General features: G+C 39.6%; 1 protein-coding gene across 1 annotated transcript in view; it reads left to right on the plus strand.

Annotated features, from left to right (window-relative positions):
* Positions 1-12685, plus strand: part of ush2a (Usher syndrome 2A (autosomal recessive, mild)) — a 214114-nt gene that overhangs the window by 15222 nt on the left and 186207 nt on the right. Inside the window, exons 4-8 of the mRNA XM_058398879.1 lie at positions 461-596; positions 6096-6159; positions 6376-6670; positions 8608-8792; positions 12340-12561. Of these exons, the coding sequence (XP_058254862.1) occupies positions 461-596; positions 6096-6159; positions 6376-6670; positions 8608-8792; positions 12340-12561 (902 nt within the window). The remainder of the gene's footprint in view (positions 1-460; positions 597-6095; positions 6160-6375; positions 6671-8607; positions 8793-12339; positions 12562-12685) is intronic.

Raw genomic sequence — 12685 nt, forward strand, 5'->3', positions numbered from 1 at the left:
GCCTCTCGCCAGTCTTCAATCAGCCATCATGAAAGAGCACGGCTTAAGGATCCTCGAGGCAGCTAGTTGTCTCGTGCTTCCTTCATCCTCCAGGAATTTTGCTTCACTTCCATCCACCTTTTTAACTTTTTTTTTTTTTTTTGGAAGGAAGGAAGGAAGGAAGGAAGCTGTGAACATACAAATGTGAATGTGATAGGAGGGCTCTTTATCTTAGAAGAGTGGCACACAGTCACCAAGCAAAGGCAAAAAAACTTTTTCCATTTTTAAAGGTTTCATATGAACTCGTGTAACGCAATATCCGCCGTTTGCAGCCAGCGTTTTTAGCGTCAGAGCTCGAGCAAGTGTAAAATGCTGCTGGCAGGTTTAGTGCAGGAAATGAGCAGGGAAATATGTTGCCAGTTCTAAATGTAACTCTGGACTTGTGGGATCTTTCTAACATGCATTCCTGTTGAATTTTTAGGTACACAGAACAAGCGTGAGCTTGTTCCTGAATGGACAAGAGGAAGACGGCACGGCCTTCGACACGAAACCCCTGCTAAGTCCAGTCGCTGATGTCACCTCAGACGCTAGGGCTTGGATTGGCCAGAACTCTAAAGGTAACTCCTTGCTTTCAGAAATCCTTGATATTTTATGTGAATTAGTATATTTTATTAGAATTGCATGCAGTAGTAGTAGAAAAAATACTCTTTTTTTTCTCCTGTTTTACTTTTATCTTTGGTCTTTGACTAATTTCGCAATGCTTGGCATGAATAAACTCATAAAACATTTGGTACAAGCCCCAGAAATTGTGGTTATCAAGTTCTGGAAGAAAAAAGTTTGGATCTGAACGTGGCCCAAGTACTGCATAATGATGCTGTATTTATTTATTTATTTATTTATTTATTTATTTATTTATTTATTTATTTTTATATTTCTAATTTTTTTTTATTTAAATAGAATACAATACATATTGTATTGGTGTTAGGGTCCAAGCATTAAAAAATGCAAAAAAAAAAAAAAATCTTTTCATTCTTTTTTCTTTTTTGTGCGTTTATTCATGCCAAGAGCCTCAGAAATGGTCAAGCATCAACAATTCAATTCAATTTGATTTGTATAGCACTGGACATCACAGGATTCACAGGAATTTACATATTCAGAATAAATATGATGATATAATGTGTTACTGGAAACTTTTGAGCAACGTCTAAGTATAAGCAGCAGTGTCATTTTTAAATGCATTATATATTTAACATAAATTCCTTCCTTCCGAAGCCATCAAACGTCCAGTGATGGAGTAATTGTGGTTATTTAGATCTGAACGTGACCCAGACATTCAATAACCCAAATATCCCATTTGACATTTTGTCTTATTTATGTACATCCAGTTTCGGCCCCACACACAAGTTTTAGTAGGTGTATGACATTTTCAAAGACATAAATGAATAAATCTAATAAATGAATGAATAATTGATAACTATCACGTCCATTATCTCCAATTTCAGCTTAAGTTTTACGTTTTGCATGTTGACGGGTACCAAAACGTTTGAATATTCATGAACAATCATAAACCAGTTCTTCAGGGTGGTTCATGAGAATGAACCTGAATTTTGTCAGCATGATATCAAGTGATTTTTATTTATTTCTTTTTTTATGTATTAAATAATGTTGCTTTGGCAATTAACATGTCACACTGTGCAAACAGGAAGTGTGACCTGAACCAAATGTTTATTACTCCTTCTCAGCAGATTCATACCAGTTTCTGATGTGAAGATATTCACGATGCAGAATTACGATAGATAGCTTAACCGACGTCGTCATGGCGAGGCAATAAATGAACACTCTCAATCAGGAAGTGCGGCACAGTTCTACACGTCATGCTCTGCTCAGTAATCAAATAAATGACACAATCATATAATACTGAAGATCATACAGAGTTCACATATGCATGTTTACTGATTTGACCTAAAGCTGATACTTGCTCATGAATCATTGCTGCACATTTGGTGCTTGAACAGTCAATTGCTTCTCGCAGCTATATTTGCTCTGTGTGTGTGTGTGTGTGTTTCTTTTGGGTACTGCTGTTGTACACAAGCCTTTCTGCTATGTATGCTAGTGACCTTAAGCTTCAAAGTCTCACTGAGATGCTCACTGTACCTGCCAGAAACAGTTCCTGTCTTGTCTCTCTTCTTGTTCTTTGTCAATTCTGAAAGTGTGGATTTTTTTTTTTAATTCTATTTTATTGTTTTTCTTTATATATATATATATTCTTAATATCATTCAGAGAAGTGTACCACTGGCCACTACTGAGTTGTATATAAAACTATATTAAATGAATGCTGCCCTTATTTTTAAATTAATTTACCCATACAGCATTTTCTTCTTAGTCGAATTGGAAGGGGGAAAAAAAGGGCACGTTAATCTGCAAAGGTGCCACAGTTTTTCATTTCCGAAAGATCTGTAAGCCAGCAACTAATCAAATCTGGGGATTTATATAGGCCAAGGGTGACCATATGGCCACACATAATCTGTTCATAAATGAGATGAGATGGGATTTCTGCTATGCCCACAGTAAAACTGCATTTGAATACGTATCTGTGAACGGCACACGCTAAATGGATGTTACCTTCATTTCCTTCCGGGACTCTCCTGTACTCCCCGTCGCTACCGTATCCTCCGAGGATGTGTTCTTATTACGATGACAAATTTCCTTAGATCCATTTTTTAATTTTAACTGATTAGGTCATCTTTCACTGCACTGTCAGGAACTTTACTCCAAATAGAAGTTCATTCTGGCTTTGAATTCTTTTACTTTATTGAAAATTTTAGTTCATAAAATTTTGGAATAATTTGGCTGATGGTAAATATAAATTATATGGATGAAACTGAGAGACTGAAATATTGCTTCGAAGTAAAAGTTATTCTCTCGAAGCATTCATTGTTAGCATAAAGCTCTGAAGTTGCTCCAGCAACAAATATATGGCGTGTTCAATCAATCCAGAGTTCTCTGCAAGGCAGGTTTGGATAAGGGACGCTGGGGACGGCGTGTCTCCACCATTTTCTGAAAATGTAGCATGATAAAAATCCTTTCTTTAATAGCCCGTGGTGTATTATCTACAAATATTGAATATCACCTCCACATCCGGACGTCTTTGCTCCGAACCCGGATGTTTGCATCCAACATGGTGATATGGTGTTACGATGATACTTTAACTTTATTTATAGAAAACTGCAATCATAATCATTATTGTGGTATGGGAATTAAATCCTGCAGCAGCTCTCATGCTTAGAAAACATGATGTTTTTAGAAATCTTGCCAGTAGTACAGTACACCTGGTAGTACCTGGAAAGCGTTTTTTAAAGGAGTATACTCAGTAGTGTTTCACATCACGCTTTTCCTGAAAGAACCTGTAATGCTGCTAAAAGTGTGAAGCTGTCACTGTCCCAGTAATTTAATCAGCCTTCGCAATCACGCCCTTGATTTACTTTCATTTGCCTGCTAATGGTATTGCTAAGACAGTAAAACAAAGCAACTCTCATTTAACACACTTCCAAAGCATCAGTTGTTGCTTGTCTTTAAAAAGCTGGAGTTTCAAATTTCAAATTGTATGTTTTTGTGCCTGACAAACTGTACATAGAGAGTCATGAAGGGGGATGTAAGTGCAGGTTAAGAACAGAAAATGACAATAATCTTAATAGCAGACAATACAGAACAGTGAGGCAAAATCCCTAACAGAAAACAGCCATCCAACAAGCAGGGTATAACAGACAACGGCAAAAACGCAGGAAAATACGAAACGGGAATTGTGGTCAAGGCCGAGAAAGCAATTCGAAGAACAAAGGCATGAACACAAGACACATGAGGTAGTAGATAAACTGATCAAAAGGAAAACTCCAGACTAATTGTGAAACATTAGAGTGACAATGCAGGGATGTGACATGAACAACACAAACACATGAAACAGACACTGAACAAAATGGACATAAGTGGACATATGTGCTTGAATGTTTGTAGGATTTATTTGGCATTATTAATATTATTGTAACCAGAAGATGCACTAATTTTAAAAGATTCTGGAATTGATCCAAAGTCAGTCACCGTTAAATATCTGAAATAGTTTTTCTTTTATGGAGTATATTTTTAACGGTATTTCAGGCATATAGATTAGCTACAAGATGAACTAGACTTGGTAGCAGTGGCATTCTCATCGAAACCAAGTCTACTTCTGTTTGAATTAGTTTGTCTATTTAAACCCTCGTGTGTCTTCTAATCACGGCAAAGTATTCACACCAAATGTATGAAAATACTAAGCATTTGTTATTTTTTTCTGTTTTGTTTGACCATGGTTCCTGTTTCTCGTTGTCCTGTACTTTCATCTTCCCACCTGCAGCCAGCTCTGTGAATCTTTTGAGACAGACATCATTGTAACACACATTTAGCCAACGCTCACTTCCATTCACGTGCGTCCGACATGAGCACAGCTATCATAGAAAGTAATTACAAATGTGTCTTCACTTGTAGCAGTTTAAAAGAAGACTCCTATGCTTGTTATTTCTCCAATTTGAATAGTTTTCCTCAAAAAAGCCAGCTGCAAAATCAAGCATTTTGGCTCCAAAAATTCAGTAAAATTCTTGAGGGATTTCTTTAGAGACATGTGAATTTGTAAAAAAAAAAAAAAAAAAAAAAAGCAGTGATATTCATTTGAAAAGCTTCATGCTTTTTCTGTTACACTTTCTGCGTCTCTGGTCTGAACCAAGCTCCAGAAAAATACAATATGTAAGACAAATACTTATTTTGCATTTAATGTCCCAAAGCTACATGCAATGGAGCGCAGATTATGACGTTTAAATATATCTGCGTCTGCAGTCATACAGCATGAAATCGAGCTGTGATTTAAGCGAAAACAGCGATTCAGTGAATTCTGCGGCAAAGAAACAAGTTCACACCCACCAGTCCCTTTTTTACATGTCATATGCATAGATCACGCCCTATTGTGCCCGCATATACATATCATTTACATCAAGCACACCCTAATTTATGCGATTGCTGCAGTATTGAATCAATAAAAGGAAAGCGTGCACAGCAGGATATAGAAAAAATAAACAAGGTAAAGGAAAGGGGGAAAAATTATTTTCTGTAAAGCTGTTAGATGTTCTTGTATCCAAGGAAGCAGAAAATAAAGGTATTGTTAGTTCTGTGATCATAAATAGCATAAAAAGTGCACATGAAATTTACCTAAATTAAATTTTTTTAAAAATATTTTTTTTTAAACCCAAGTTCATTTTTTTAATTACCTATTTTTTTTTTTTTTTTTTTTTTCTTTAGCAGGATTCCAGAATGCATAGTGCTGGTTCTGATATCACAGTGCCTGACAGTCCTTTTTAGAGAATTTTTTTTCTTTTTAGGGAATTTTAGGGAGATTTAAAAAAAAAAAAAAACCTGATCCTGTTTACACACATTTCCACACATAAGCCCAGGTCTGCGAAATCCTGTTCTGTTCATCTGAATGTGGGAAAAGCAAGGCATGTGTTGGTGGAGGAAATATGATTGGGAAACCAAATGGAAAAGCACATGACTGTTTAGTTTATTATCTTTAAAACTCTTTAAAGACATTATTTCAAGCTTCAATTGTGATCAAATTCAAATCGTAACAAAGGACAGCTCACATAATGTTTAAATTGTGTATGCTTGTGCCACCATACACAATTCTCTCTCTCTCTCTCTCTCTCTCTCTCACTCTCTCTCTCTCTCTCTCTCTCAGAGTAGGGATCTGAGTAGAAATAATGGCTTATTCCTAGTCTTGTTTTTTTAATATGCTACACTGAAAGATTGCATTTATAATGTGGCTTAATCTGAGTTTTTCCAATAAGCTTCACTGCTTTATATCTAATATCAAAACATAGGTTTACATGTTTTGTTGTATCCTAACTACACCACACTGAGTCAGCAGGATTACACACTAACCCAGAGCTGCAAATAAGTGCAATCCATCCACCATGCAGCAAGTGTGGCTTTCACCCAAAACAATGGCAGAGATAAGGTAATCCTCTCCCCGCTATGGATCCTGCACACTCTTCTCAATAGCAGCCATTGACACCTTTTTTTTTTCCTTTCCCAGGGTCCAATCAATTTGTCGGGAGAATGCAGGATTTCAGATTTTATCCCCAGACTTTGACTAACAGGTCAGTGGATTGACATCCATTCATCAATCTGGAAAGATCTCCATATAATAGAACAGCCACATTGATTTAGTTTGTTCAGAAGGGTTTTCTGGGTATATTTGTCTGTTTCATTTTATTTTCTTTAGTCTGCCGCAATACATCAGGCCATGTGCATGTGAAAGTATCATGAAGCCTTATCCATTCGAACATGCTTGTTTTATTTTGTGTACGATTTAGGGAGATCGAGGAAGTGTATTCGGCGAGAATCCCTCCCCTCCATGCTCAGCCATCGTGCCGCTGCCCCTCCAGTCACCCCAGAGTGCACCCCGTAATGGAAAGGTACTGCATCCCTAACGGCGCCAATGACACCACCAGCAACCGCGTGCTCCGCCTCCACCCACACGCCCACCCGCTCAACTACATCAACGATAACGACATCACCACCACCTGGGTGTCCTCCGTTTTCTCAAACCTGGAGCAACTGAACCAAGGGGTTTCCATCACCATAGACCTGGAGAGCGGACAGTACCAGGTAGCACATGAGCATTTTTCTGCAAACGCTGCCTGGGTGCATGTATACAGAACAGTACATAGAGATGCATGTGACAGCCCATAAAAATCCTTCACATGGTTGGATTATGCATATGGTAGATATGAAAGCTGTAAGCTGTACATCACTGTTTTGAAGTATGTGTCTCTTTTGCACATCTCTCACTCAGAAATGTGTAATAATATCGAATTTGCTGTTGTCTTACACAGTAAGTAAGCGCTCTTCTCTCTTTTGATGATATGAAGTGCAGGACAATGACATCATATCACAAGCAATGTGACACACTGTGGCATTGTAGTGATCCTAGAACTTGATTACATTGTAAGAAAAGCGCACTTTAAAGTTGGCGAGGGTTTAGACAACTTCTTTGCAACCACAGCCAAGGCGAAGTCAGAAAGTAACCGTTTGATTTTATGTACACATTTTTGTTCATTTTGCCCTTTTGCTCCTTTCTGAAATCCTGTACGCTATCTGAACATGCAGTTGCTGTTGTTACTCTTGAGTTTTAATGTTTCCATAACCTTCAAACTGACTCTCTGAGTGGCAAAATAAACTTCCATCCTAAACCAGACAGCTGAATCCATCACTAAAAAAATGGCTCAAGACCCACTTCTACCCTGAAACTTGAATCAAAGTTTGCACTTACACAAAATATTTTATCTCTACTCTGTGCATGTTTCTCCTCTAACACTCATATGAGAAACTTATCATATATAGCGATATATCGCTTTGCTTATATTTCTATTTTGGATAAAAGCGTCTGCTAAGTGAGTAAATGTAAGTGTTATATTTATAACCTTACCATTTTTTAAAAGGTGTTTTGGGGAAATAAAAGAAATCCATACTGACAATTTGGGTGTAGGGTAGAGATTTTGAGACAAACACTTCTACTGATTGCACCATTCTAACATTTATTATTTATTATTTTTTTATTATTATTATTTTTTTTTAATAAAGATTTTTTATTTTTCGGTGCTAATTAACAGAAAGTTGCAAGTTCAACTCCCAGAACTGCCAGACTGCATTATTAAGCAAAGGCTTTATCCATGAAGTCTCTAGTGACTTAGCCTATGCTCTGATCCTGCTTTCTTTTAACTGGAACAAACAATAATTTTTTCATGTTTATTGCTAAATGCTGTGTATTTGGTTTGTTTTTTAATTGTGTGTCTTGCAGAAAAGCACAAATGTATAGTTAGATGAATTTATATGGGTTGAATATGACAGCAATGGTGGGCTTTTTTTTTTTCATAAAGCCCATCCTTCCCTAGCTGAGAGCAGCACTCCTAGAAGAGTTGCTCAAATCTTCTAGCCGGAGACTTCAAGGCTTGCGTGTTTGTCTCGGCTCCCTGAACGGTTTTTACTTTGCAAATCCGGCGGCTTGGGACCCTTTCGGCTGTTCAAACAAACAACCAGATGCTAAGTTCTTTAAGTGTGTGTTTGTGTGTGTGTGTGTGTTTGTGAGTGAGTGTGTGTATGTCCAAGTTCCCTAGTCATCCATGTGGCTAAGCCGTGAAGAAAAAGAGGTCCAGCAGAAAAGCACTAGTGGATTTTAGAGTAGCTCTATGGCAGTGCCGCTCAACGGCAGATAAAACACACCGGCGCAGCTTTTTGAAGTGTCCACTTAGTCAAAGCTGGCACCAGTTCTTCCACACACACACACGCACACAAAAAAGACTCTCAGAAAAAGCTATAGAGAGAGAAAGAGACAGGGAGAAGGACAGAAGGGTGATGGAAAGAAGTGGGGGTGGGGGGTAAAGCGGGCAACGATCGGCTTCAAGCTGCTCTTCACAGCAGCGGTGCTTGTGAAGTCGGCCGAGCGTGGACTGTGGTGGTGCTGATAATAGATAATCCATTGCCGTTTAGTATTTCATGCATATTCCTCCTTGTCTTGGAATTTAGCACGCTCTCTTTTTCCTCAGGTTTTCTATGTGATTCTGCAGTTCTGGAGTCTGCAGCCTGAAGCCGTGCGCATTCAAAGGAAGACCAGCAGCACCTCCGCATGGAGAGACTGGCAGTACCTTGCGAAGAACTGCAGCATGTTCGGGATGGAGGACAACGGGCCTTTGGTGAGCCCGGACTCTGTCAACTGCCTTCAGTTTCCCAGGTAGCACTCTCACCGTTTCCAGCACCTCAGTACACTGCTACATATGCTTCCTTTAGAATGCATGTGTACTGTCTAAGCTGCATCACTGACAAAATTCAGTACGCGGCAGCCGTATCCATATATAGTTCTTTCCTCACACTGTTGCCACAAAGCTAGAAAAACACAGAATGTCTTTGGGACAAAACTATCTATATAGACTCCATTTGGTGAGGTGACATTGGTGTGGAAGGATGAACTTCTGGGATGAGCTGTGCACTGAGGCCTCCTCACCCAACACTGGTGCCCAAACTCACTAATGCCCTTGTAGCTGAATGGATACAAATCCTCACATACACTTTCCAGAATTTTGTGAAAAGCTTTCCCAGAAGAATGGAGTATATTACAGGAACCAACCATATTAGTGCTCTTGGTTTTAGAATAGGATGTTCAGCAAGCACTGATAGTTGTGATAGTCAGGTAGCTATACAGCGTATATGCACTGGAGTGGGATGTGTGTTTAGTAGCTTTGGTATGATACGAGAGAGCGTGTGTGCAAATCTTTGCAATAAAGGGGTATTATCTACACACTCAAACACAGATTTAAACCATAAAAAATGCCTTTGCCAACAGCATTTTTTTTTTTTCATTTAAATTGCATTTAAAGTAGAGCACATGGTACAGATGGTAGTCAGGTAGTTGGGTAGTGTTGCCACCTTATAGACCCTTCCTGCATTCCTGCCTTGTGCCTAGTTTTCCTGGATGGACTACAACCTTTGTCCGGATAAAGCAGTTACTATAGATGGATGGATGGATGGATGGTATCTTTGAAATGTAAGGGAAATGCAACAGTTTCTGTTGGCACCCCTGTCACGGAAGAATAAGTACAGAAGTTTTATTAAATATGCAATCTATGCTTATTTGGCTTAGTTTCTTTCCAAACTGTTAAACTTTTGCTGCCTCTTTGGCAGTGAAGCAGAACAAAAAAAGGTCAGCTGAAGAGAAGAGAGCATATGGAGAATAAGGAGGAGACAAGCAGGCAGACAGATGACGTTAGGAGATCCAGTCCGGTCCTGTCCTGGTTAAGTCTATAAGCATTAGGCATGAAAAGCGGGTGGCCAGTTGTGCTAGGAGTAATGCTGAATAATGCAGGTGGGAAGACATGTCCTGCCTGGTGGAAGAGCCTGATGACTCCTCAGTAAACCCTAACCCCTAATTGATCAGGTCAGACTCCACCCCATGGATTATTTTTTGTTCTGCAGTGAGGGGTACTTGGATAGGGGTATGAGGTTATTATTGTCATCTTTAATGTACAATCTAACACAAATATGTGCATTTCAGAGATTTGAGTGAGAGAAAACATTCTATCCCATCATGTTAGCCTTTATATATTAGACGTACATTTTCACACACATTACACAAGGCACTACAACAGCCTTAGTCCACCAATAGGTGTTTCTCTGATTGTCATGGAGTACGCTGTGTAACACTTCACTCCACTCTCAGGCGTTCAGCTGCAGCTAGCTTCAGAACTGGTTGAAGCTAGTCTACACACCCCTTTTGTGACCTAGAAAAATGAAAAAATGTTAGATCTTTTTTTACACTTTTAATGGAATGCAGCAACAACATTCAAAAAAAAAAAAACCTTGTTGGCATACGTTTGTACACCCCTTAACTAATACTTTTTGTTTCCAAAATGGTTTTAGGAACATAACAATGAGTTCAAGGTGAAGACTTGGGCCTCCAAATTCCCCCAGATCTCAATCCAGTCGTATATCTAGGGGGGTGTTCTAAACAGATAAACTATATTGCCAAAAGTTTTGGGGGATCTGCATTTACATGCGCACGAACTTTAATGACATCCCATTCTTAATCCGTATGGTTTAATATGGAGTTGGACTGCCTTTTACAGCCATAACAGCTTCAATTCTTCAAGGAAGGATTTTTCAGAAGGTTTAGGAATGTGTTTATGGGAATTTGTGACCATTCCTCTAGAAGCACATTTGTGAGGTCAGACACTGATGCTGGATGAGAAGGCTCGCAGTCTCTGCTCTAATTCATCCCAAATCAGGTTTTAATCATAATTAATCAGGTTGAGGTCAGGCCAGTCAAGTTCCTCCACACTAAACTCGCTCATCCATGTCTTTATGGACCTTTCTTTGTGCACTATTGTGCAGTCATGTTGGAACAGGAAGGAGTCATCCCCAAACTGTTCCCACAAAGTTGGGAGCATGAAATTGCCCAAAATGTCTTGGTATGCTGAAGCATTAAGAGTTCCTTTCACTGGAACTAATTGGCAAAGCCCAACCCCTGAAAAACAACACCATACCATAATCCCCCCTCCTCCAAACCACTAACAGTTGATCGTGGAATATTGTAGTGAGGAAATTTTATGAATGGACTTATTGCACAGATGGCAACCTATCACGATACCACACTTGAAGTACCGTTCTCCTGGAAACGCCAAACCCAGACTCATCCATCGGCCTGCCACACGGAGAAGCGTGATTCTTCGCTCCAGAGAACACATGTCCACTGCTCTAGAGTCCAGTGTCAGCGTGCTTTACACCACTGCATCCAATGCTTTGCTTTGTACTTGGTGATGGAAGGCTTGGATGCAGCTGCTCGGCCATGCAAACTCCCTAAAGCTATTGATTCTGCAGAAAGTTGGTGACTTCTGCGCTGACCCTGCTCTGTGATTTTATGTGTCCTACCACTTCGTGGCTGAGTTGCTGTTGTTCCCAATTGCTTCCATTTTGTTATACCACTAACAGTTGATCGTGGAATATTGTAGTGAGGAAATTTTATGAATGGACTTATTGCACAGATGGCAACCTATCACGATACCACACTTGAATTCACTGAGCTCCTGAGAGCGACCAATTCTTTCACAAATGATTGTAGAAGCAGTCTGCATGCCCAGGTCTTCATTTTATACACCTGTGGCCATGGAAATGATTGGAACACCTGAATTCAATCACTTGAATTTTGTCCCAAAACCTTTGGCAATATCGTGTAAGTCTGATCCACAGAGGCCGAACCTCCCAATGTGGAGATCTTAAAAGGTCTGTTACAAATGTTTTTGTGCTGCATCACACCTTCACAGGTTTTGTGAAGTCCATGCTTAGATGCTTCAGCTGTTTTTGTGGAACCTAAGGCGGTTTTAATGTTATGGCTGATTGGTGTGTATGATGCTATTTGTCAGCGCTGTGTTATTGGAGGTAAATAATCAACACCTTCCATCCTGTCAGGATTGGGACGTGGTGGCTCAAGTGGTTAAGGCTCTGGGTTGTTAATCAGAAGGTTGAGGTTCAAGCCCCAACACTGCTATTGTTGGGCCCCTAACCCCCTCTGCTCCAGGGGCATCATTTCTGACAGTGTGCTTTGACCCCAACATCCAAAAGCTGGGACATTTGAAGATAAAAATGTCACTGTGCTGTAATGTAGATGTGACAATACTAAAATAAAGTATTTTGCTATTCAGCATTGGTTTATAGTTTGTTTTATTTGTATTTATATAATCATTTAAATATTTTTGTTTTGAGATCTTTTTTCCCTCCTTTTCCCCCAGCGGTATCCCATACACGAATGGCAACATCACATTCAGCATGCTAACCCCAGAGCCTAACCTTCGACCAGGCTACAACAACTTCTACAACAGTGCCACCTTGCAGGAGTTTGTGAGAGCCACACACGTGCGCATCCAGCTGCAGGGCCAGTACCACACCGGTGCCCCTCACGTGCCCTTTCGCCATCGCTACTACGCCGTGGACGAGATCACCATCAGTGGCAGGTCAGAATCCTCTCTTCCCCGTAACGTTCATCAGACCTAATTACACCGCCAGCCCATCCTAATTTCACCCCTTTCAATACATTATTACTAATTTGCTCCTTATATTTGACACAGTTATGGAGAA

The sequence above is a fragment of the Hemibagrus wyckioides genome, linkage group LG09 (assembly GCF_019097595.1).
Source record: "Hemibagrus wyckioides isolate EC202008001 linkage group LG09, SWU_Hwy_1.0, whole genome shotgun sequence".
In the NCBI taxonomy this organism is placed as follows: domain Eukaryota; kingdom Metazoa; phylum Chordata; class Actinopteri; order Siluriformes; family Bagridae; genus Hemibagrus; species Hemibagrus wyckioides.